A 27,072-nucleotide genomic window follows, 5' to 3' on the forward strand; every position below is an offset into this window, starting at 1 on the left:
TAACTTTTCTTTGATTTTATATTGTAAAGCAGCCCTCGAAATAATATTGATTAATTATTTCAATTTATTAATTAATTATATTGATTAATTATTTCAATTTATATAAATTTCAATAATTAATTAATTAATCAATAATTAATTATTTCAATTTATATAAATTTCAATTTCAATATATTGATTAATTATTTCAATTTATATAAAAAAGTTAAAAAATTGAAATTAATTTTAAATTAATTAGTTCAAGTTAAAAGTTAAATTAACTCATTTACAATTAACTGAGTTAAGTTAAAAGTTATTAATTTTTTAACTTAACTTTTAGCTGGTAACTAGTTATTACCCAACCCTGATTATAAGGTACATTAATGCAATATCTACCTGATGCAATTTGTAACGCGATATGCAAGAATTCAGGTTGTTCTAGAATTTTTCCGCCACTGTTGTTTAATGGCACATCCGATCTCGGAGAATGGCAGATAAGAAATTCATGTAGATCTCCCTGAGTCATATATTCGAAGAGCATGCACATCGGCTCGCCTTTCAATATCACGCCAAGCAGACAAATGATATTCGGATGCCTCAAGTCCGTCATGAGATCGACTTCTCGTCTGAAGTCGCTCTGAGTTTTCGGAGTCGCATTTTCTTTCAACGTCTTCACCGCCACGTAAATAGGAGGCTCGCATTTGTTACCGGTTTGCAGCTCGCCCTTGTAAACTTTTCCTGTATAAATAATTGATATTAGTTTATGCGTGGGTCGTTCGTCGCATCTCAACAGTGAAAAATATACAATTGTTCTATACTCACCGAATGCACCTTCACCGAGTTCTTGCAAGAGTACGACGTTATTTGTAGTAAATTGGGGTATCCTATTATTAGAAGTTCTGCTACTACCACTGCTAAGGGTACCAGTGCCTGGTGTCGTATTACCAGGCCCTGCCAAGAGAGAACTCATTTCCATGGGTTGTGTAGTGCTTCTCCTCCCATCGTAAATGTTTTTATCACATTGAATACCAGTCAACATCTGTCGAAATCAATTGTATTATTTTAATGTCACCAACCGCACTCGTCACTTCTAATTCGCAAACGTATCAGTGTGCTTACTTTATTTGACGGTAAATGATTCATTTGTCGTCTGGACTTTCTACTTCTATAGCAGCAGCAATAACATATCAATATGGTAACGAAACCTCCCATTATTACAAATCCAACGACCGCGTAAATCCACAAATTTTCAACTGAAAGCAAAAGAACGTCGATTTTTTGTTAATCTCTGTGTAATAAAATAGACAATATATATATATATATATACATATATATATGTGTGTGTGTGTGTGTGTGTGTGTGTGTGTGTGTGTGTGTGTGTGTGTGTGTGTTTAATTGTGTATATTCTATAAACTCACCACATTTAGGTATATTGCAAAACTCTTTTTGCATTCTTTTATTGACATCGACGTAACACCATGGTTGAGACTCCTTTCCGCCGGGATTCCGGCAGTAAGAATGACGGCCAGCCAATTCGGGATAATCAGAAATCTGAAGATTGAAGTGATGAGACCATTGTAAACACGGCCTTCCACTCACACTCGTCTTAATAGTTCCTCGATAGGATTTCCCGCTACCCCAGTAGCAGTAGTCATCTGCAAAGAATACATAAAGAATCTAACATAGTTTCCCCAGGTCTTTAGTGATGATTTTAACGTTTGATGTGCACATCGATACAGAAAGATACGCACTCTCTTGCACATTATTTGCCGCGGATAACCCGAGAGTTAAGCAATCTCGGGCTTCTGTCGTTCCCTCCAACGGCAAGTCGGAACATTCAACCAAAGGCACTTGATGCCCGATCAATGGGTGCCTCTTCGCTATCGCGTATTCCTTCCTGCACAATTCGTTCTCCAGCATTTCGCACTCCTCACGACATATCCTCCGTAATTTACGATTGATCTCGTTTCGGCCGGCTGACCGCGCGTCCCCATAGCTCTGATTGATTATCTTCTTATTACTCGACTTGCCGTCCTCGTTGGGCATAAAGTCGAAAACTGGGCCCAATGTGGGGCTACGTTTCTTGGGAATTCCGTGTAATCGCGCGAAATCGTCCGTGTCATCGCGATCTCCATCGTCCAAGATATCATCCTGCTTAGAGTTCAGAAGATTGAACAGCTGTGTACTCGCCTCCGTGTTCTTGGGCTTCTGACTGTTGAACTGGTCGCGGCATATAGGAAAGGCGGAATAACAGAGAGACGGTTTTGCGTATCCTTCACAATTTAAGGACAGTTCACTGTGCAATGAGAAACACGGAAATTTTTCTACTAATTTGGCACATACTTAACACTAACACATCCTAACATTACTCACTTTGAAAAATTGATAACTTGAAATGCCTTCATTAATTTCTCCTCGAGCATTTTCTGTGTCATGGGATGTATAATGTAAACTGATTGGTTTCCTACAAATTGGGCACATGTTTTTCCTATATACACCTGAAAAAAATTTCACCGCTTTATAATTTTCTTTTATATTAGAAAAATTTGTATCTCTACATATATATGTATATATGATAATGCAATGGTATGCAAACCTCACAAGTTCCTTTATGATTGTCCTTTCTGCTTGGAATTGAACTTATGCCTGATATTTCATCAAAATTCACATTGGGAGGGAATTGCATATTGCCATTAGTAAGGCCGCCGATATTAAAATCCATGGTGCTGGACTGTGAGCTAGTTGGCTGTGGGCTTGGCGAAAGTATACTGAAGGGATTTGCAGATGCCAGGTGAGAAATGTGAGGTGTGGACATTCCATTCCCTGAGATGTCCAACATGTCTCCATTTCCCATGCTCCTGCCATACAATACATGCAATATAATCGTGTATCACTGATTTATTAGCAAAAAAAATATAATAACAAGGAATGTCATATTTGCATTTACAGCTTTCTTGTACTCTGGATTTTGTATAACATTATTTTCAATATTTTCGATAAAATTATATCGATAACCGATGTGGTAATTATCATTCATAACACTTTTATGTGATGATTTGTAATAAAAAAGATGCTGGCTATTTCAAAACATAACCTTGATAAATGTAAAAAGAAGCTGGATTTTTTCAGAATAATCGGAGTTTCTTATGCGAAGAACGAGGGCAAGTTCATCGTTATTGAGCTATCAGATACTTATCAATGGTATCGAGAGCGCGATTAAGAAACCAAGTTATTTAGAAAAAAAATACATCGCTTCAGGCATAACCTGAAAACAATAAAACAACATGGAATATTACCTCGCATCTGTCGCGTTAACATTTCCGGTGCTAATTACGAATCGTACAAAAATACACGTATTTTGTAATAATACTAGGTACAAGAGTAGCTTCATAATTTACAAATTAATTGTCAAAACATTTGGTTAAAAGCTCATACAGACACCGCACTCTTCCTTCTTTCCACGCCACACCCGGTGTCCGTTTGTAAACTGGCGTTTAGGCGCCGTAAACAGCCACTAAGTCAGAGGTCGTTGATGCGAGTTTCTGACAGATGTCGCTACAAGTCGCGATTTTGTAAGTGGCGGTTTGCCGCTCTACGAACGTAAAAGCCGATTGAATTTAGTGTAAAACGCGCGATTCGTCTTGATCAACGAGATACGCCGTTCGGAGAGTTCACGTTCTCAGAGAGTAGGATTTTTATTACCATTCTATTTGTTGCATAGTGATTCTTTATACTATCACCTCAGATTTCACTTAAAACGCATTAAATGTTCGATAAATCACACGAATGTTGCATATCCTGACTTAAACGAAATTTGTAGTTAGCATTCAAAGCGTCGGCCATTATCTCATATGCTTTATACAATTTTAAATAGTCGCGTAAGAATTTCTTTCGCATAAAAGATAGATTTTGTCTTTATAAACATAAAAAGCTTATCTCCCATTAGCATTACAATAAATTGCTCTTGGTTATAACATGGAAAATAATGCGAAATGCTGATATATATATATATATATATATATATATCATGATTGAATAATATATGACAAGGATGGGGAGGAGATACGATTTCTAAGAATAGCTTAATCGGCATGCAAATTTCTTTTTCAAATTCATTTACGTTATTGTATTCAGATGTATCTTATTGATAATATATACTACGACATCACATCATAACTTTGTATGGTCAGTCACAAATTCCAGTAAGCGAAATGTTAGCAGTATGCCGGCAGATTGGCAACAGATTCGGTCAGAATACCATAACAGATCCATAACCATCCTGAGCCCGCATTAGGCTCGTGTTCTGTCAACAGAGTCTTCTGACAATTTAACAACAGATTGGCGGCAGAAACTGAACAGGATCTACAGTATGTTCTATTTAAATGGTGACGAAACGTCAGATCCTGCTCGGTTTTTATCCTCAATCTGTTAGCAAACTTTGTTAGCAAATCCGTGTTGTATTTATTTTCGTCAGCAGGCTGCCGATAAAATTTATAGATACTGCGCAAAATCTGCTTCTGGGGTCTGACTATCTGAGGAAAAGTTGCAATGATTTTTTTTCGCAACGTACCCCATATTCAATAGAAAAATATATTTTTTGAGAATTACTAAAAAAAACAAATTCTCCTATTGGATGCGTTCCGGAATTTATAGAAAAAAGTTGCAATCTATTCATGACTGACTATATTATGGATACACAAATTATATCTACTCGTCGATAATGAGGATCGGCGACAGATGTCGCTACGGGTCGTGATCTTATGAGTAGCCGTTTGCCGCTGTGAATGTAGAGATAACTGAATTTAGTGTAAAACGCGCCATCGACCTCGATCAACGAAATTCGTCATTCAGATGTTTACGGCATCGTAGGTTATGTTTTCTATTACTATTCTACTTGTTGCATAGAAATTCTTCGTGCTATTATCTTAGATTTCAGTTATAATGCATTAAATGTTCAATAAATCGCGCAAATCTTGTATATATCGACTCAATTTAAATTCGTAGTTTTAGCATTCGCGAAACGTCGGCCATTACGTTTCATGCAACTTCCAACAATCGCATAAGCGCTTTTCTCGAATAAAAGATAGATTTTGTATTCGATAAACATAGAAACTACTCTCTCGTTAATATTGAAAGTTGCTATTATAGGGTGAAAGGTAATATCAAATAATGATGTATGTCACGATTGAATATGATATATGATATATGAGAGAAAAGGAGAGATATGGATATCTAAGAATAGTTTATTTGACACGCAAATTTCTTCTTCAAATCGATTTGCTTTATCGTGCTCAGATGCTTTGTATTTTCTTGACAGTATTATATTGTCGTATTATGCGAAAAAGAAAATGTAAAAGAAAAGTTTCCAAATAACTTCATATTTATGTTATAGGTACAGAAGGATGATATATTTACCCGTCAACAAATCCAGGACCAGACATTCCCGTGGAAAATCTATCGGTACCTGATGCCTGTCCCATGGAGTGTCCAGGATGTAAAGGAGCTGCAAGTAGAAACACGGTGAAAGTTTGTATAAAGTCATATCCCACTTCATAGGATGAATAAGAAATCTTAAAATCTCTGGCACAAAACTTGCTTTCATTATACCTAATCTTTTACTGGCGAGAAGTCTTATAAATCGAGAATATTTGTCTGTATGTGCTTTCGAATATACAATATCGATATTTAAATATAATCTCAACCGTGCCGTATTAATTAACGGCATTAACGGTATTAATTAATTGCTAAATTACTGATACGAAAATCATTCAATATATTTTGTTGGTATCCGTATTGCCCGAGGATTATGTTTATCGAATCATAGAGCGCTTCTTGTGCTCACTCTGTGAATGTCGACGTTAATACCGCGCTATTTAATACCGCGATAATAGGATTATTCTCTACGCCCTATAATCGTCTATGCCCTATGTACGGAACAAATTTTCGTGTCGACCATTTTCCCATGAATACGAAATACAAAGCGGCGGCGATCGAAAAGAGCGGTAAAGCCTCGCAACGGTGTTCAGCACTGCTCGCGAGTGCTCGTCAAGCATGGCCGCGATTACGATCCGTCAAAAAGGAGACGCCGCGACATCAAACGCCTCTGTTTGAAGAAAAGCAATTTCGCGAGGCAATCGTTTGAGCTTATTATAGGCGAGGCGATTTTCAAGAGGGGGAGACGGCCCCGTGTCCCTCCGCTGGTGTTCGTCTCTTATTCCCGAGGATTTGCACAGTTCCTCTCTCTGTACCTTTCTTCCTCCTTCTTTTTCCCCTCCATCTTTTCTTGCTCGTAGCACGGTACAAAGCAAATAATATCGGAAATCTGAATCTACCCCTCGAAAGTCCTCGCACGCAAAGGTCCCGACCTATTTCTCGTCTGCTGAATTGGCAGGGACGTAGGGCGCGGGAGGAGAAGAAGGGTGTCTTTGGGATGTTGCATAAAGGACTACGCCGATCGCATTTCTACGTGTTCTTTAATTTCGCGAGTAAGAAGCCGCCATAGTCGCTTTCTGTCTTCTCCTTCTTAAATTTATAACAAATTGTTGATTGAGTGAACTATTTCTGCGGAAATTAAAGATCGATCGGTGATATTAATTAATTGCTAAAATACACTACGTACACAGTTAAAAAACATTTTGTACTTGTGTTAAGATCCTTGTTAAAACTTTGGTGTTAAATTTTTAACATACACGTTAATTTAACATATTGTGTTTATGTTATCTCAATATATTTTATATCGAGTTGATATTCAATATGTGTAAATATTAAAATAACACATTTTATACTCCTTTTAGTGACGATTAATATATTATGAATATTAATTTCGTCTTAATGTTTATGATGTAATATTTGTATTATTTTTCATCATATTCACTTTGTGTTAAATTAATACAAAAATTTGTATAAACCGTTTGGAACACGTGAAATTTGATAAATGTAACACTTTATTGTATAGATATAATAAAATATTCATATTTTGTCAGCAAACGCGGCATCGTTCGTGTACGTTATATTTGGCGAATCGTATGGAAATCTTTTCACACTTCGCGCCGGCGTTAATACCACATTATTTAATACCACGATAATAGGATTACTCTTTATACGTTATAATCGCCTGTGCCCTGTGGAAATGTTGAAATTATTTAACTGTTGACGTAGGCGACATTCCATCGAATATCCGGCGACATTTCATCGAAGTTTTCCGCGTGTTCACGTTGATCGTGGGATAATGACGATTAATCGTTCGTTCCGGTAATTCCTTGCCGCGATGCAGGCGCGATTCCGCAATGATAAATTCGCGGCCGCGAGCCCGGTGCTCGAGCCGTAGTTTACGAGAGCACGAGAGATGGTATACGCGGCATCGCATGGCCCCCGAAGTCGTACGCACGATATTGCGGCGCGATGCAACGACTGCGCGAGGAGGCCCACGTATTATGTATCCCGAACAGGAAGTGGAAAAGATAAAGCGGCTCGTGGTCATTAATAATCCCCGCCTACTCGCAGAACAGCTCGCCGCATCTCTACGACCCCAACGGCGACGGTGACACCGTTTTACGGGGCGTTCATATCGGGTGCCCGCGAACGCTTTTCAGTAATGAAACGGTGAAACGGTATTTACTTTCTGCGAGGTCTAGCGATCGCTTCTTCATCGTTGGATGATGGCGGGTGGTATCGATAAAATCTCAGTAATAAATTAGAACGTTTATATTAAATGCATCTTGTTAGCGTCACTTAACGTTCGAGCGAATTTAACGCGACGTTAATTTCACGGTTCGTCGATCACGGACATTTAACATGGCGAATTTCGAAAGTCGTGATGAAATATAGATTTGAGTATTTTCCGTCTTACCATCGTCGTTACACAGATATCCAGGAACACCCAGTGGATATACCTGTGCATTACTTATTGGGGCGCGTGTGTATTCACGTGTACGTGTGCGCGTAGGCGGGTATCAGGAGTATATTCTACGGGCTATTACATTTCCGATGTAATTAGGTGCCTCGCCGGACAATGCCTCATTGCCTTTTATTCGGAGAAATAAATTTGTAGCAATTAGAATGTTCACCGTCGTAAACGTAACATTTGTGACGTCACACTTGATAGGATGCACCTTAAAGATATATTGCCTATAATTCAAAATAATGAAAAATTATGAAAAAATTACAAACTAATCTACATTGCACTTAAAAGTGCCACCAAAAATTTGATAATAATTCACAGCTTGGATAAGTAGTTATTCCACCTTAAAAGAGGTTCTAAGGTGAAATGTGAATTTGATAAAAATTCGATGAAACTGGCACTGCATATACATTAAAATATTATTTAACTTATTATTCGTGCAATTTTTTTTCGTGTTATCCATGCACTTCTATTAGATCAACTGGTGCACAAATATAGCATTAATAAAAAAAAATAAAAAATAATAATATTTTCGTATTTCATAATATTATATATATATATATATATGTGTTTGCTTTTCAACTTCGTTTTAAATTAATTACTGCTGAGTTTTTGCTGACTAATCAACATTTATTATTTAGATAATGAAATTAATGTATAAGAACATAATTTTATTTGATAAATACTATTTATCATCAAATACATTTATCAAATACATAAACAGTATTTATGAGCGATTTTTTTGATGCACCACTAAAAATACAGTACCAATAGGCAATACATCCCTAAAAATTCATCTTGATCACTGATGTACACATTGGCAGACTTATAGTTGCCGCTGTCGTTAATTTATGTTCGATAACAATGCGAGCAATTTAAAAGTCCTAAGCGCAATTTAGAAATTTACAAAGAACAAAGATGAAGAAAAAAAATAATTATCAATGGAATATTAGCTAATATATAATATAATATACTCTCGCTATGACTCTGACGGGACCGCACACGTGTGTGTATGTTCGCATGCCCGTCGTGGTCAATAAGAGAGGTCGTTGATCATCGGTCAGGCAAGATTAATGATGTCCGTGCACGTGCACTCTTGTGCGCGCGCGTGGAAATCGGGAACCGGCGCGGCGAATGAACGGGAAGCGAATTTCAGCAGTCGCGTACCGACTTCCTGTGCGCGAACCGCTGAGTAAGACGTCGATTCGCTGTTATAGGCTTATCACAACTCTTGCCCTCGCGATTTGTCGTAAGTTCCGTGAAGTCACAGACCGCTAACACAAACTCAGCAAAACCCACCGGACGATATTTTATAGGGACACATTCTTTGAACAGTTTGGGCTAGATCTCTTCTTCGGACATAGTTTCCAAGTTGCGAACGTTTGGAAATCTGAAGATTTGCAGAAGTTACAGAGAGTTACATATAAACAGGATTAGGTAAATTAATTTAAATTAATAGTTAATTATGCAAAATTATATATATATATATATAACTGTTTTTTTCCTAAGCTATGTATATGGTTTTCCATAATTAACTATTAACTTTAATAAGTTAATTTAATTTTAACTCAACTTTTAGTCAGTTTTTATTTAGGTAACTTTTAACTTAACTTAGAAAAAGATTAATTTACCTGACCCTGCACATATATAGATATATATAAATATAAAGTTGTCCCTCGGATACTAATAATTTTAAATTAGCTATTTTAATTAAATTTTGGACTTAGAAATTTTAAACTTCAGTTAATTTCAAGGTTTACTTACAATATCACACGGAAAAAACTGATTGCATTAACCAGAAAGGGAACAACCAGATGCGTTCTAGTTGAAGGAAACAGAATTTCTAGTTTTTATGACCCATATGTGATTCTTATAACCAGAAATTTTGTTTCCTCCAACCAAAATACATCTGATTGTTCCCTTTCTGGTTGATACAACCAAACTTTTTTCCGTGTAATTATCGCATATATCATCGATGCTGAACACGCATCTGCAAACCGTAGTTTTCACATTGACGCGAATTCAATCTCGTGGTATCGAAAACGTAGCGTTTCAAACGATAGGCGAGGGCGACGGTAAGATTTTAGGTAGATTCGCGAGAGATATCGTGGTTTAGGATCGATACGCTCCATTATCGCGAGTCGGAAAGGAAAGAGACACGATTGCACGCGTTTTCCATGTCTGGGGTTATGCAACGCTTATGCAAATGCGATAGCGGACCGCGCAGTTGCAAGCTCGCGGAGTCATTCTTAAAAACGGCGACAGCGAGAAGAACGTATATGGGGTCCGGATAGAATGATGATGAAATAAGCCATTAAGTCATGAGGCTCGGTGTAACATTACGAGAAGCAACGTAATCTCGTCTAATGTCGTGCAATGAAACGTAATAGCGGCTGCGATGTATCACCCTATTTCGTATGCGGCCAGATATTACGTTGCATCGGCGGCCGCCGTGCGCGAACCAACCGTCTCCGGTGACATTTCGGATCTTTCTGAATCGTTCGTTCTCCGTTCTTGAATTTCTCGCCCGAATCACAACGAACGTCGAGAATCGAACGAGGATTAAGAGAGGAGGAAGCTATTAGTTCTGTTAAAAGAAAAGGCATAAGTTGGGCTTCACGTTAAATTGTTAGCTCTGATCGTGTGATATCGTTAATATTCAATAATTATGATGTATATGGCCAGTCACAAAAAGATGGCAACATTTTTTTATAAGTTTCGGAACGCATCCTATGTCCGATAAAAAAGTTTCTTAGTAATTCTCAAAAGATACATTTTCCTATTGGATGGACAAGATGCGAAGCTCATCGAAGAAAAAGTGTTACAACTTTTTTTTGACCGACCATACACTCGGTTTCTAAACAATTTAGATACTTTTTTCGATGCAGTTTGGAACGCAAATGATGGTCCAATGAGAAAATTCGTTTTCGAAAAATAAGTTCTCTCGTTGGACCATTGGCTATGTTCCAAACTGCATCGAAAAAAGCACCCAAACCGTTTAGAAACCGAGTAAGTACGATAAAGAAATAAATGATTCGTATCTTTTTCAACCACAGGAAACGATATTTTGATATTTAAAGTTAATACGCTTTTACAGTTGATCTGATATAATTGATATAATTTAAAAGTAACCGCATTATACGTGGGAAATAACATCTCTCGACACTGAATTTCTTAGCATTACGAGAGACGAAATATTACCGAAATATTAAAAACGAAAGGAAGAATCACACCTATTTATGTGTCCCCACTGTAGATGCGCATTCGACCCGGCGCACGAAGTGTCCTCGCGGGAGGGCGCGTTTACGCGAGCAGCGTCGTTAGTCAGGCTCTCTATCGCCCTTGTAAATTATCAGTGGAACGTTCCACGCGACACGCCACCCTGAGGGGTCACGTATGTCGTCCCCCGGCCCTTGGGGCCCGTGGTCGTTCGGCCACGGGGCGGTCGACATCGGCCGTGCACGCATACCGCGAGGAGCAAAAAGAGGAAAAGAGTAGCGCGAGAGGGGGAAAAAAGAAATGGTAGAGAACGTTTGTCTTTGATAATCAACGGATGTCCCATTCATCTTGGTCGCAGGAGTCAACACTTTTCCAGGCACGACAACCGCGGCCACCGGCTCCGGCCGGTGCATTATTCATGAGGCCGCCGTGGTAAGTGTTGTCCGAAATTCAATTCGGTAGTCCGCGAAGGCCGTTGTACGTGATTTGCCTCCCGCTGAACGAGCGCACAACGGGATTTCTCTCTCTCTCTTTCTCTCCCTCTTTTCCTCCACTCCTTTTTTCTCTCACCCTTTCTTTTTTGCTTTTTACATTTAGTCGATATGATTGATAAGTAACTCTGTTTCGTTTGTGCGATATCATCGGTTTGAAATATTTCTCTGCGCGCAACCACCAGTCGCGCGAGAGCACTTTCGAAAATAATCGTGCGGAATAATTACAAAAGAATTATTTCGTGTGTATTATTTGGTTATTACATGTTTTTCTCTCCTAAACTCTCTCTCTCTCTCGCGTATAACGTTTCGAGACGATCTCGGTGCCGGGCTACAGTGCAGCGTCCTCCTCTCTTCGTTTCGTTCGCTTTTCTTCCTTCGTCAAGGCACTTTCCACGTGCCTTTCGCGCGCTGCTAGGTTTCTTCCACGTCTCGTCGACGAGCAGAACCGCTAATCGCCCCGAGCGAGCTCTCAGCGAAGCGCGGAAGCCGATCGCAACGGCGAGGATTATGATCCCGCGCGTTCTCTTGTCAGCTTCGAGGAGTGATCGATAGACGCGACTTCGAGTTTCGACTACACGTGCTGAGAGATAAAGCGTCCGCTGCTGATAATGAAAGTGTTGTCGGCCAAGCTTGATGTCCCGAACGTCGGCGAGCATTAACAGCGGCTGATGATGATTTATTACAAAAGTGCCGTTGGAATCCTCCTTTCGGAGCCTTTAAAAGATAACGTTACTACGGAGTGACATTAAAATTGCATTACGAAATTCATATATTCGATGTCGCATATAATACACACCCGGTGATGTTACCTGCAAGCGCGGACAATAATGTCCGCCTGAATGAAATTGTCGTGAAATATTCTCGTCTGGGAGGACTTGGAGCACTCGAATGCGCGATTTGAGATTTTACAGGGTTTAAGCGGATGGTATAGAAAAACGTAAGTAGCAAGACCTAAGCAATAAGAAAATTGACCAACTAATCAGTAGTTCTTTAGGTTTGCGTATTTTAAAAGATAACAAAAGTTACGACGATAAATTTAACTTTAAACAGAAGTAACTAAGATTTCAACCTATATATAACGATAGTTGTCTTACTTTTTTTTTTTTTAAAACACATGAACATAAAAAAATACACCGATTGGTTGATCAACTTCCTTACCGCTTAAGTCTTACTGCTTATGTTTCTCTATGTGCCACGACTCTTGCCCCACCCGCGCCACAGAGAGAGCGAGAGACATGTGCATTCCGCAGTAAGTTCCGTTCAAGACGATAAGGTTTGATTTCGCAGCGATTTCACATAATTTCGCTAATGGAGCCTAGGTAACGGCGAGGTAACCCCCGTGCGCGCAATGCTATTAACTGCGCTATTAAATAGCTTTTACCCGCGCACGGGTATCGATAGTCCATTAATATTAATGCACCACCGGCAACTAATGAGCGGCGCCGATCGTCTAGCGACCGGGCGCCGCGTGTTCGATAGCGGCTCTGTATAAGCTACTTTCCTCCATTAAGATTTAACGCGGACGTTCCCCGCCACGCTACGCCGCGCGTCCATAACTGCGAGAAAATTGTCCATTCGTCCTCTCCTCATCTGCATACACCGCGCGCACGTCCCCGCCGCGCGCACCGCGCTTCGCGCGCGGATACACGCGCCGGAAACGGCGGGGCTTATTCCTCGAGAGCCGCTGGAGCAGTCGCGCCGCGCACGGCTTTATTATACAATAATTTCGCCCGTGATTCCGCTAATGGGGATTAGTCTCGGCGGTATGTAGAGTAATACTAAGGATAAACAAACCGTGGGCCGCGCGCGATTTCGTATTCCGTAATCCGACTTAATCTTTCCGCTTCTGCGGAAATTTTCCCGATCGCGAATACGCATGCGCGCGTCTTCGGTGCCAAGGTTGTTGGCGAATTTCGAAGTCGTTTGGCGTTGTCATCTCAGCCGTGGATACGTTTCGAGTTGATATATCTGTGTCTAAGTAAAATTATAAAAAAATATAATAGAAATATAATAATAAGATTATAAAAGATATATAAATTCTGAAGAAGAAATTATATGGGGCGGTGAGAGGACAACTCGTCCTACGTTTGAGTACGCGTATCTTCGTCATTAAGAAGATATTCGAGTGTTAGCTGAATATAAGATAAAACTAAATAATATATATGATACAAAAATTAATCACTGATAATTAATCACTGAATGTGTAACAGAAATTTCAATAATCTTTGTCGTATCGTTTCCGAGATATTTTATAAATTTATATGCAAGCATATGTGGAAACCTCATAATACGATATATTTATTTTATTATAATTTGATGTATTTACGTATGAGATAGAAGTATAAAAAACTGTTGTAAATTAAAGACAGATACACATATATTGTAGAGAAATTTCAAAGTTATTGACCACTTCGGTTTGAAAATACAGTGGTGGAAAGTTTATAATTTATACAGTAATATTCGATATATTTGTATATATGCATGTATTTAAACATTTATATATATAGCTCTTTCCATTATCTGCATCTCTGTTGGATAAATATAGCATTGAAGTATAAATATAGCATTAATAAAAAATTATAAATTAATATTTTCGTATTTGTGATATTGTACGTATATATTTACTTTAGCTTCGTTTCAAATTGACATTTATTATTTCGGCGGTGAAATAAATATACAGAAATTTTGTTTGATAAATAATAAATTTAAGGGAAACCTGCTCGATGCTTAATTGAAAATATGACACTTAGTGAGTGAACTTCCTTAAGCACTTCGTTGATGAGTTTCGAAATTACTCGGTATTGTCATCTCGGCTGTGGATATGTTTCGAGTTGGTACTCTGTTTCTAGATAAAATTATAGAAAAAATATAATTATTAGAAAAATATAAAATAAATATAGGAGATATATAAATTCTAGGAGAAAAGGGAGAAAACGACTCGTTGATTTCCGAATATTTTCTATGGTTATAACCCGCGGATAAGCAGCGCTCTTTTCTTACCTAACGGGAAGGCAATTTTGTATTTTAGTTCACGCGAGACGCGCGCGTATTTCCTCGCTCAGGATACTTCACACAGATGAGGTGGTTATCGTCTCGAGGTTATAAAATTTTTCACTGACTCTCCGCAAGCGCGGAGCGGTAGCCTGGACGAGAATTGTTTCGTCTGACATAACGCCGGCCGTGTTAACACCGACGTCGCTGCGTCAGCGCGGTCGGCCGGCGCGATATAACCCGATAATATACGATTACGTTTAATCGTGCGCGGGATTTAAGCTTTGCGAGGATAAAGGCGAGAAAATTGCTGGGCCCGAAGTTATATCACGAGATGCTCGCCACTGAGCTCCGAATTGCTCGCGTTTGCGGTTGACCGTATGGCTGATTATACATCCCCCTAATCAATCTACCGACCCTTCTCACAGACGTTTGTCCTGTCGTATATACATTTCGTGTTTCGTCCAAGATGAATTTCGAGCAAAAGCTAGATTTATCGAGGCGGCTTTTCACACGAAGCTCTCGATCCGCGCACGTCAAATTTTCAATAAGGGAAAAGAGGAGATTCTAGAAATAAAATGAGTCTCTAAAGTGTTTTCATGCCTCAATGCGAAGCCATTTCCGCTCGAACGAGTTAATCGGAATTCATTATACCTTCGAATTGTCAATCGGGATGAATCTGAAGGTTTTAAATGCGATAGGACTATTGTCGATCTCAATACATTAATATCCACATTTGTATTCTTGCCATCAAGGAGGCACAATTTTTTGGATTTTCAATCTCGCGGAATGTCGGTTGGCTGGTCGCGGCCGTGGTTTGGCATTGGAATTGGCTGGGCCGAGCGATCGGGCGATTTTGCGGCTGCGAATATTTGCTCGATCCGAATTCACGATCGACTCTCTGGCAGCAAGTTCCGACATATTGAAGCCACGATGAACCTTCATTTCCTTCCTCTGCCGGATTATTTGCATTTTTCTCGTCAGCTTCCGCGATGCGAAACTAGCGGATGATGGCATCGACCAAAATCGTATTCGATATATCCTATCATATTATAAACACCAATATCCCTCATATATAATACATATAAAAGAGAGATAATTATTTATTATTAATAAATTTATTATTAATAATATAATTATATATTATTTTTATAAAACTCAGAAAGTGGATGTGCAAACTATTTACATATTCTGCTCGGTTGTTTGCAACAATATTTTTTCTCATATTTTTATCTTTATAAATGTAATACATTTCTCTTTCGTTTATTCTCAGTATTAATAATAAGAAATATAATTGGAACGGGTCGGATAATATAATTGACTGTCATTAATAACTGATCAACCGCCACGTCATACATCAGGGTTAAACGATTAGCCGACTTGCCGAGAGTTTACACGACAGCCGCGTAATGAGGTACACTCGAATCGAGTGTACGTAATTGCCTCATCAGCGGAGGTCCCGTTCGCGAAGCGGGGACTCGCCATCGCGATTTTGTCACAAGTTTAACGGGAACACGTTGGATGGATGTTGCGGGATCAAATATGCACAGGGTGTTTGCGCGATTTTCAATCGAGTTTCGCGTGTATTCGCGTGGGACTCGCGCGGCCTATGCAAATATCGGCGAACGCGCGATTTTATCCGCTTTTATCCCGCGAAACAAAGAGGGAAAAAGAACGAGGGAGAAAAAGAGGGCGAGATTCGCGAAGGTTCGTTTCTGTTGCAAAATGACCGGCCGGAATTGGTTTCTGCCTTTCAGACGATCGTAAATCGATAGTTGAGAGCGGCGATAGTGCGCGGAAAGTGGAAATCCACGTAAAAACAAAGTCTTAAGCTGCGCCGTTAAAGTGTTGGAACTTTCCGAGAGAGCGTAGCCGGTATCGGGGAATTATGGTCGTACCGCGTTTTACACTCGCGAAGTTTAAGGAAACATAAATAGAGATCTAAAGAGAGACGTCCGCTTTCGACAAGATGTGATTTTTATTAGAACGGCGAACATGTGGCGCATATAGCGCGACGAAATGAAATAAATCGTTGAGCGATCTGCACAGAGTGTTAGTTTACACAGACTAACTGCGCGTCCGACCATTTAAATCCTGTATCTACTTGAAGCAAGTGATGCGCGCGCGAGAGAGAACGGTGTCGCATTCGCACATAATAAAGTGTACAGTTACATGCCATACTGCGCCTGTCATTATTGTCAACTCTGAAACATCAATCTATCGCGGACGCAAGTATTTCAAGATGACGTTGCAGTGATTTTATTCTGACGCTTTCAATTTTAATGTTAATTCACGTCGGTGAGCGTATGATGCGATACAAGCACTCTTCCGCGCGCGGTACAATGCGTTTCGATATTCAACGTAACATAATAGACGGCTTCAATGTTTGATTTCGCACGTTCGACATTCGATATCGATTATTCGACTAGCATTGTACGCGCAAAACGCGCTTCATTCACCGGATGCCGGTGACGGTAAAATGCGTCATTGAGATTGTCGAGACCGACAATGGAAATTACAATAACGCGTGCTCGCGCAATAATTGTCGCGGTGTAATCTCTAAATAATTAAGTATCATTGTGCAATTCGATAAACGTCGTGTACAGTTTACTGCAATTTGGAATATTATATAAATAACATACGTTTCGCGCGCGTTTTAAACGCGCACCGAATCGCAACCGGAGAATTCCGATGTGCCGCATTCTATCCGTTTAGCCATCGATCGACGGGATTTTTCCTAAAGCTCTACCCCTCTGTCACTCTTTTTTTCCTCTTGTTGTCGTTAAAACTTCCACGCATGGTCTCCATGAGACAACAATATAAAAAGAGAAAAATATAGAAACAGAGAGATCGATTATACGAGAGACACACGTGAACGAGAGACAAGCGAGAGAAAGCGAATCGACGGATCGTCGATCGTTGACGGCGGCGGCAGCGACGAAAAGAGACATAATTGTCACGCGTTTCATCCGCGAATTTTCCGCGAGGGGTGATGGAGGGTGGAGAAATATAAACCGATAGTGCATACCGTGCGCATCATTTCCTGAGGGCGCAGGAGACAGGGCGGATGGGGTCGACGCTGCAGGGTTGGAACTGTGTTTAATAAATACATGACCGGTGCTGGGCAACATAGTTTACACAGGCGAACGTTTCTACGCACTGCTGCGCGACCCCCGGGATTATCTGAAATGTCGATACAAGGGTGCACCGCGCCATTTACGTTTTATCCGTTTTACCGGCTGCAGCACCTATGCAAACAGGGTGTCTCGAAATCGTCGACTGTTCTTTTCTGTCCGCTGACGTATCATAGATACGTTCCTCTCGGCTGATTTGCGATCGATTCAACACGAAACTCCAACTATACTTGCAGTTGTTGCCAATTGACGATTGGAGTATCTAAGGAGTAAGTGAGAAGATCGCGTGAGCTTCCGAACGGATGGAAATTCGAGAAACATTACGGGGAACGCATTGATAGAAAATTATAATTATTTTCGGTGCCAAACATATTTCATATATGGAAAATAAAATTAGCTCCCGCAACTAAAAACTAGCTCCTACGAATAAAATTAATAACAATTAGCTCCATATATAATAATAACTGAACGTAATAATTTAAATTTAGTTAATTCAGCTGATATCTTCTGTCCCTGTACTTCTCACAGCTAAAAATTAGGTCTGGTAAATAAGTTTCAGTTGTATTATATGGACAGCTAATTCCCTTTTACATATAGTCGTAGCAACCAGAATATAAGATTATTATCATCAACACTGTAGTAACACTTACTAAAAAAACAGTTCTCCCGATTATTTTTGTAGTTAAAATAAAAAGAGGATATGTTTGGCGCCGAACGTAACTATAATTTTCTATAAGTGCGGGTTCGAAATGTGTGCTCGGCGCGGCGAGACGTCTCAGGATCGCGACTTCGATTTATGTCTTGCCATCTCGTTGTCCGGCCATCCCACGAGAGAGAGAGAGAGAGAGAGAGAGAGAGGCAGAGACTAATAATCTCTCTTATTGTTCGGATCTACACGCTGCTTGGCATGTATCCATTTCACGCATCGCAGAGCCGCGAGATCCGTCCGCGGCCCAGTGCTTGATTCGCGCGCGCATACCGGAGCTACCGTTCGTTCTCTCGAATTTAACCCTAACCGTCCAACGGATGCGTCGGTGTGCAGTTGGAGTACCAGATGTCGAGACCCGCCGAGTTGCGCGCCGTGTGTCGGCTGCATAGCCCGCGATCTCGACGATAGTAGGTACGGCTACCGGGGATCGACCAATAGGTCCGATAAACTGATTCGCCAGCCGCGATAAACCGGACCTGTGTAACCGCGAGCTCGCCAAATTCGATCGTTGATTTGAGTCGGCGCACTGCTATTATCGGACCAGCCGCCGAGCGTAACTCGTCGAACAACGCGAGTAGTCGCTGGTGTCCGCGTTAAGATCTACCTTGATTGAATTAACGAAAGCCGATGGCGATTGCGATCAGCACTTCGCTCATCTCCTCCGTCGTTCGCTATGATCACGCGTATGTACGTATGTACGTTTCGAGATACCGTTCCAATTTAACCCATCCACGATCTCAGCGGAACGACGAATGAATCTTGTTGTTTTGTACGCTCGCCTTCGGTAGAATCAAGGTAGCTCTCTAGGAAGTGATTTATTTGTGTTGAGTAAATACCCACGCAATTGGATCTCTCTTTCTCTCTCTCTCTCTCTCTCTCTCTCTCTTTCTCTCGATCACCGCCGAAAAGATTGTTTTTCTCGATACGCTCGGTGCGATTCGCGCTACAAGCGTTATAATTTGCAACAGCCGCTACCTTCGAAAGGTCGGCGGACCGTGCAAGTCCGTGTCTCGCGCTATCTGTATATCGTAAACACTTCGTGCAGCCTGATACGACATGCGAAAGATCAGACCATGGATCCATATGTACGAACGGAATGTCGGTGCTGTATCCTATAACGCGAATAAATAGTCCTCGTCGTCTTCGCATTTCCTCTTGCTCTCTCCCTTTCTCTCTCTTTCTCTCTCTCTCTCTCTGTCTCCCTATCTCCGTCTCTTTTTCACGTCTGGTCGTCGTCGAAATGTTTCTCTCTCTTCGCAACCATCCCTGCAGCATCTTCCACTCTTTCCCTATCTCTTAATCTCCTTTTAGTTCCCTCTCTCATTTTCTTCTCTTCATCTTTTTTTTTCTACTCAGTTTGAGTTACATCCAGGCATAACGTTGACGTTAACATCTGCTTCCTGTTTTCGCGCATTGCCTTTTCTTCATGTTTCCTGTTTAACGCTGCTACGGGATTTCATTTCACGGTACATAAGAGCACTCTTCCTCCATCCTTTTATCCGTCTAAACTTGTAATCTCTCTGATTTCTAGATCCATTTTACTTCGCTACTGTGACTTTCGTCTGAATAGCGTAATTTGAAATGCAGTCGTTTCTGTTTTGTTTCCATTTTAAAGAGTATTGTTATTTTCTCAACAAAATAGAATTTTCGCAGCTTTTACGTTCATCCTGATCTGCGTCAATATTACATGATTGCATGTAACCCTTCAAATTTTTCGACTAACATATATCGATTTTTACTTTGTTTCATCAATGGCTCCTGTTATTTGTCATTTCCTTTTGTTCCCACGGAACTTTTTGCACGATGGAAACATTAGTTCCAGGTCCGTTTTCCTCCCTATTTATCTCTTTCTCTCTGTTTTCCGCTTGTCTATGTTAAGATCGGTATACACATCGGCGCCCGCACGTGTTAGGGAGATTAGAATGCGCGGACGCGGCGGCGTATGGGGAGTCGGCACGACGGGAATGCAAACGATGAAGATTCATGCGAGATTACGCGAAACGCGGATTGTTAAGTCCTTTAAGCCCGGCTTTTAGAGGGACTACGAGTGTTAGCGCCGTCGGCGCTATATACAAATCTGCGCCGCGTATGCCCAGAGCGTATTGGGATCTACCGCGTTCGTACAGAACGGGAAAAAATTGCGATTCGCGGGGGCGTTGTCGATAACGCGGCCGCGTGTGTGCGGTTCGTATCTCTAAATGCGTTTTACTCTCCTCCCTGCTCCCTGCGGGCTTCGGTGCATCGCACGATCCCAACGAGCTCGAGGTTGTAAACAGGGGTGGGTTTTCGCGATACTGACGTTTGACGAGAGAATGACAGAGAACTTCACTTTTCGCGTTTATACTCTTGTCATTTGACAAATCGCACACCGTCAGTTTCACATAGTAAATTCTCAAAGATTTCGATCGAGTGAATTATCGGGAAAAATCGATATTTTAGAAGCGGATAATTGCCGTTTTTCAACCTTGGAAACGGTCGCGTTCCTGTTTTATTCCGACGTGTTTCACTGCTGTAATAATTTTCCGATGACAATTCACTCGCCATCAGTTCCCAAGTGCATATTCCTCCCGAGAAAGCGCCGGAAGGAAGGAACGACGTAACGCGATAAGTCGATCGGTCGACAAGTTCGAACGGAGGCTTGCGAAGACGCGAGCTGGTTAAGGTCCGAGCGAAATCACGGTCCGGCTATCGGCAAAAGCGTTCGCTATCGGGCACGTAATACGCCCTGTGAAAAAAAAAAGGAAAGGGTAGGATACAACAGGAAGGGGACAAAGAGGCAGCGAGAGAGATAAGATCGGTCGGGAGGTGAAATCCGTAGGTGCAGGCTCGACAACGGGAGCGAAAAAACAACGCGATGGTACGTGTTGTGCGACCTTTTAATGAATTGGCCGCCGATAGCGACACCCGGGAATTATACCGGTAGCCGTGCTACTATAGGGAGTCGTGTACGTGGCGTGCAACACCGATGGAAAAAAGGAAAAAGCGGTCGAAAGTGAAGTGGGAGGAGGGATGAAGAGACGCGCGTGCATGGTTAATCCATTCGTATTTAAACTCCGCGAAACGAAAGGAACGAGAGTGAAATTATATTACGGAAGAATGTAGAGGGTACATATACGTGTAATACACAATTTATCGCAAGTCTATTGCTATTTTACGATCACGGTAGAAATAATAGAATTACAGTAGAACAGAATTAATCGATTCTATTTGAAGCATGCGTCTTCCAGCACCTTCTATACACCTTTGTTTTACGGGAGTACGCTTTGGTTATCGAACGTGTAACTTTATACAACGTGGAAACTAGCGGCGAAAATAACTGAGGCGTGCGGTCGAAATCGAGCGCTTTCACGAGCGCGTGCTTGTGCTCTCGCGGTAGTGAAAATAAAAGGGAAAAGAAGGATGAGGGAAAAAGAAGGAATTTGCGGTTTAGCGTAATGCGAGTAGCACATCACTGCACGCACTCGTTTCCTTGTCACGCTACATGTCGCGTTGCGTTTCGCGGAGAGCGGTACTAGATAATTTACGACGGCTTGGGAACGAGAGATTTCAATTATAGCACTCTTCAGACATACTGGAAGATACCTCCGATTTTGTATAGGCTCGTCGACCTATCCTTTTCCGAAATACATTCGTGCATGTAGGCAGGGATTGTTAAAAGCGTCGATACGCGATGCTCATACGCGATACCGGATATTCACATTTAGTACTAATTCGATATAGTGGATAAAAAGTAATTTTTAATAATGGTTGTACACTTTGTGAGTACTTTATAAACTGTACTAATATTTTGTCGAGACAAAAAGAAATGCGAGAGATATTTTTTTATTTTACTCACATAGAGGTCCGCTGCGGATAATATAAAATATTTCCGAGTTTTTATTACAAGTAATCAAATAAAGGGATTGGGCAAATGGAATTAAACGCATTTCAATCAGCCCAATTGCAAACGCGTAAATGCGCGCAGCAAAGCGACGCGAGATTGTTCCGCGCGGAATCTCCGCGAAGCGCCTCACACGAGCTTTGCATGTGTAACTAACGCAAATTTCTTGGTGGAAGTTTCCGCCACACGAGAGCGTGCATTGTCTGAAACAGAGGAAATGTTATTTCCGCGGACACAATAAAGCCGAATGCTTTCTCGGAAACCTGATTTCCCCGGTTTCCGCGCACAGTTGATAAGTATCAATTGGCACACTTTTACGATCGCAGCTGAAAATTTACGGTTGACGGGCGGAAACACGTAACAAATCGTCAATAAAAATGATCGACACGGTAGCTATCTAATCGTTGCGTAAATTTATCGCATTTTTCCCCTCGTTCATCCTTGTTCCACTCTCACGCATCGTTTCTACGCAGCAACGTTAATACTCCAAGAATTCTACATCCAACTAAATCCAGTAAAAATTCTCTATAATATTATATCCCGCAGAAAGTTTTCATCATACCCTTCAACATCGTAACTAGAACTATTAATAGCACTTTCGCTCATCGCACTCTGATTCTTCCGATTCTTCACGCGAACTAGTGGCATTATGACAGACCGAGCGAATTAGTCGAACGCAAATAGTGGATTACGGCGAGACCGACGGAAGATTCCGCGAGTTCCGTTAACTCCGATTCTCCGAATGGGTAGCAAGTTTTCCGGGGATGACTCGACCGTGATATGCAGATTTTAGCGGCGCGGTTATCCCAAATTATCCTTGTAGGGCCTGCGGGCTGAGGGCGTGTTTTGTGTTCGCGAGTGCACCGGAGTACACGCATCTGCCGCACGTAGCGGCGAGAGAGAGAGAGAGAGAGAGAGTGTGTGTGTGTATATGTGTGTGTGTATCCGTGTTTATGTACACCGGCATCCGTACATAACGTGTATATATCGCCGCAACAAGTACAGGCTGTTTCACGAGCGACGATAATTGCGTTTCACCGCGCTCGTCTCGTTGATGGCACTAGGTGCAACGAACACGGACATGCAACCAATTAATCGCATCGACTTCGCTTCGACCCGCTATAATTTAACTGCGAGCTCGTTACATCCTTGTGCCTCCGAACTCCGGCTCGGTGAACTCGATTAATATCGCTGATTGCGATCCAAATACTCTTGGACGAGTCCCAAAAGTTCCGGGGACTTTTATTACGTAACGTCTATCTGCCGACTGGTGCTCGAGCAAGAATAATTTTGCAACGTGGTAAATTCTATATTTAATATCGTTGGCTCCGTTTCCGCGAAATTTCTAGACGAGTATTTTAATCCGCCAACTCATCGTACAATATATCGTAAAATATTTCGATCATTTTTCTTTCCCTTAGATCAGGAAGCAAATCAAATTCACTTTCGAGGTTCGCTCTCTCTTTCTCTATCGCGATTTATCACATTAGGATTTCGCACGAGCGAGACACCGTCCTATTATCGCGGGATTATTCGAACTCACCTGGGTGAAACGCTATCGCACGTGCTCAACGTTCATTATTCGCGAGAGCCGGTCGGCCGAATTTCCGCTTAAACGTTCATCGAGTTCATTAGGAGACCGACGGCAAGACTCGTCTCGTTAGGACCGCGCGTGTCCCGGGATTGAAGCTTTCGGCGTGAGCGGTGTCTAACTTTCGTACGAAGTTAAAGCCGCGCCGCGGGGCGCGAAAGCATCTTCGATAGAACGAGAAAGAGAGGAAAAGGGGGAAAGAGAGAGAGAGAGAGAAAGCGAGAGGGAGGCAGGCGTGACTAACCCTGCGATTCGAGATAAGCTCGACCTCTGGCGTATGCTCGCGTTCGCGGTGTTCGCCCTCGCCTTTCTCTCTCACGAGAGAGCGCGAGATCGCGGTGCCGCAGACGAGATTCCGCGGCCGGGCGCGCTTAATCGTACAGTAAATTGCGAACCGCAGCGACGAATCAGATATTCCGCGAGTTGGCCCCGGGTAACAACGCGGGGTTGTACCTAAGGGAGGTTTTACACGGATCGCTCTCAATTATGATCCCGAATAGACCAGACAGCCTGGGAACAGATTAATTGCGCAATCGTATAAATTATGCGTCCGACGAAGCTCTGTAACTATCACGCACCACTTCAGATGCCCCCCGCGCATCGGCCTTATTAGCATATCACTTCGAACCGAGAGGCGGATGAGAAACTAAAAATGGGATGGGGTGTGGAAGATTAAATTGAAAAAACCTCGAACACGAAGTTTCGCATTTCCAAAATCCGCGAAATCAAGAACGTCTATGGATATGTATCAGTTGAATCAACCAATCATCATGTCACGGTTTATTGGTTTAGCTATAATATATGCAAGATTCATATATTCGACATCAATTTAATAAGTTTGGGTTTTGATATTGCAAACACACGCAATCGATCCCTGATGGTGTTTATCCCGAGGCACTGGAAGCGCGACAATTCCTGTAAGGCTGCGTCAACAGCATGGAATATTAATTCGATTATTAAACGATAAATGAATTATGCAAATGGTAATTAAATTCATCGAAATTGCATCGGCTGTAATCCGTTCTCGCGATATTGGATAATTTCGATTCTTGATGATATACCCAAACAAAAAAACTCACGCACATCCGATGCACTCGCGTCGGATGATATATTTGAAACGATCGTCAGAAGCGAACCGTGTAAATTCGGCTTAAGCGCCGCGGAATTGGGAGGGATCGTCGTTTAAAGCGAAATAAAAGACCGTTGGCCATCGATCAATCGTTAATTGTGTACCTCGGGAGAAAGAGCGAGAGAAAGAGAAAAAGAGAGAGGAGGGAGAGAGAGAGAGAGAGAGAGAGAGGAGGGAAAGGGAGAGAGAGAGAGATCGTTCGGACGGGATTAATGTGCAGGAAATAAACAGCCCTTCGTAGTTGTACCGGTCAGGAAAAGAGTCGTTGTGAGTTATACTTTGCTTGTGGGAAGATACACGCGGATATGTTCCCGTGTATCGAGCGAGTACAAGTTCCGTTTAAGCGATACGGCGTTCCGCGGCTATGTTTCGCGAGCAATCACACATCGTACACGATGTTGCCCGCCGACAAAAATATCGACACGCGCAGGAATCATCGCGGCCACGAATTGTATCCGCTGAGATGCCGATGTCTCGATAATATGCCGTGACCCGTATGCCCAATTACGAGGTCGGCGGGGCTCTCGCGTTAATCGTCGCTCGTCGTCGGCGGCGGGACAGTATGAGCTATGAGAGCCTGTTAATCAGAGTCGTCACGACGCGTCGACGAACGACGCTTCGTCCATCTCGAAAGTGCGGCCGAAGTAACAATAATTTTATGCGCCACTCCGAACGCACGACGGCCGCTCCAGTTTCGTCTCGTGGCCAAACAACCGCTGATTAATGGCCCGAATTACTGCGGCAACAACTATTATAACCCGAGCCGCGCGGCGTTACGCGCACGGAACTTCCAGACGAAGTTCCGAACGCAGTCGAGAGTTTGCAGTTAAGCTACTTAATCGTGCTTGACTGTAAATCGCGGCTCGTAACGTCGTAGCCGATATTTCGCGCGAAGTTGCGCCGCGCGATGCTGTTCCCTCTCGCTCGCCCTTTAATTAAATAGAATAGTAAAGCAGATAGGAATTGATGGGATTTCAGTACGGCATGGCGCATTCGATAGCGAGGGGAGTTTCATTATTGTAGATAGGACGTGTTTCCAAAGTGGATTTCCCTTATTTTGCCAGAACGGGAACGATAAAACTATCGCCACCGCTGCTTTTCGCATCGAAATGCGAACGTACGAACGGACGGACGGACAGACGAACGATAAAATTTCCGTCGACAATTTATCTGAAACGCGGACATTACTTTATCTTTGACCAATCATTCCCACTTGCGAATGAAATGCAACTTTCGATCGCGGTATCCTATAAAAGTGGGTGTGCGTTACGTCTATATACACGTCGTCAGCAGACTTTTCAAGTTGAATTTATGCCGCGCGCGTTATTATACCGACTGGTTGCGCGCTGAAGGCACTCGTATATCGTGTATTTCAATAACCGGGTATCGCCGCATACATCATCCGGCGATCGAGGAAAGTTGCGCGTCTCGTATGCCGCTCTGATATTCGTGTAAACATAATTCTCTCCTCGCTCGAGGAGAAAATCTCGGGGGATTAGGCCGGAGATATCTCGCCGGATGATCGTAGCTCATTCATTGATTAGTTGAAGTCCGCTTATTAACGGCCCATGGGAATTTTCCAAGAGATACTCGCGCGCGAAACGAGTACAAAACGCGTATAACGCGAAAAACATGCGATAATTTGCGCGAGCGCAATAAAAGAAATGAAAAAAACGTAGATACGATGTACACGATTACTCGTAAACCGAGCGGTGCATTTATTAGGTTCATTGGAATGTGCTTTCATTCTAATTAGACACGTTTATCGAGCACAAACGATGGAACGCGTAGAACGTAACGAGCAAAACAGAATCGAGTACGTGATCGATGTCGATGTATCCGGGTAGGAACACGTAGATTACACATGCCTATCGCGAGCACAAAACGTGCCGGTGCTCGGAGCACTGGGACAAAACGCGACCGATAAAACAAGCCCGACGTATCATTCCCGCTTTCTCAGCCCAATTCGATGCGGTGCGACGACTCTGCATCGACGGGCAACGAGCGAGGAGGCGTTCATTATCGCGGCATTCTCTTACACGCCGC

At 42.0% G+C, this 27,072-nt stretch overlaps 1 protein-coding gene across 3 annotated transcripts in view; it reads right to left on the minus strand.

Annotated features, from left to right (window-relative positions):
• The window catches only part of LOC106747455 (tyrosine-protein kinase transmembrane receptor Ror), a 254,793-nt gene that overhangs the window by 4,196 nt on the left and 223,525 nt on the right, over nucleotides 1–27,072 (minus strand). For 2 of the 3 annotated variants that reach the window (XM_014624983.1, XM_014624984.1), the window contains exons 5-12: nucleotides 5,395–5,482; nucleotides 2,576–2,837; nucleotides 2,353–2,477; nucleotides 1,731–2,275; nucleotides 1,398–1,634; nucleotides 1,099–1,232; nucleotides 802–1,018; nucleotides 376–717 (exon numbers count right to left, since the gene is read on the minus strand). In XM_014624983.1, coding sequence (XP_014480469.1) covers nucleotides 376–717; nucleotides 802–1,018; nucleotides 1,099–1,232; nucleotides 1,398–1,634; nucleotides 1,731–2,275; nucleotides 2,353–2,477; nucleotides 2,576–2,837; nucleotides 5,395–5,482 — 1,950 coding nt within the window. Of the gene's footprint in view, nucleotides 1–375; nucleotides 718–801; nucleotides 1,019–1,098; nucleotides 1,233–1,397; nucleotides 1,635–1,730; nucleotides 2,276–2,352; nucleotides 2,478–2,575; nucleotides 2,838–3,275; nucleotides 3,453–5,394; nucleotides 5,483–27,072 lie in introns of those variants that run through there. The other variant, XM_014624985.1, reaches the window with a different exon arrangement.

Source organism: Dinoponera quadriceps, unplaced genomic scaffold (genome assembly GCF_001313825.1).
Source record: "Dinoponera quadriceps isolate SergipeBrazil2010 unplaced genomic scaffold, ASM131382v1 scaffold1750, whole genome shotgun sequence".
In the NCBI taxonomy this organism is placed as follows: Eukaryota; Metazoa; Arthropoda; class Insecta; order Hymenoptera; family Formicidae; genus Dinoponera; species Dinoponera quadriceps.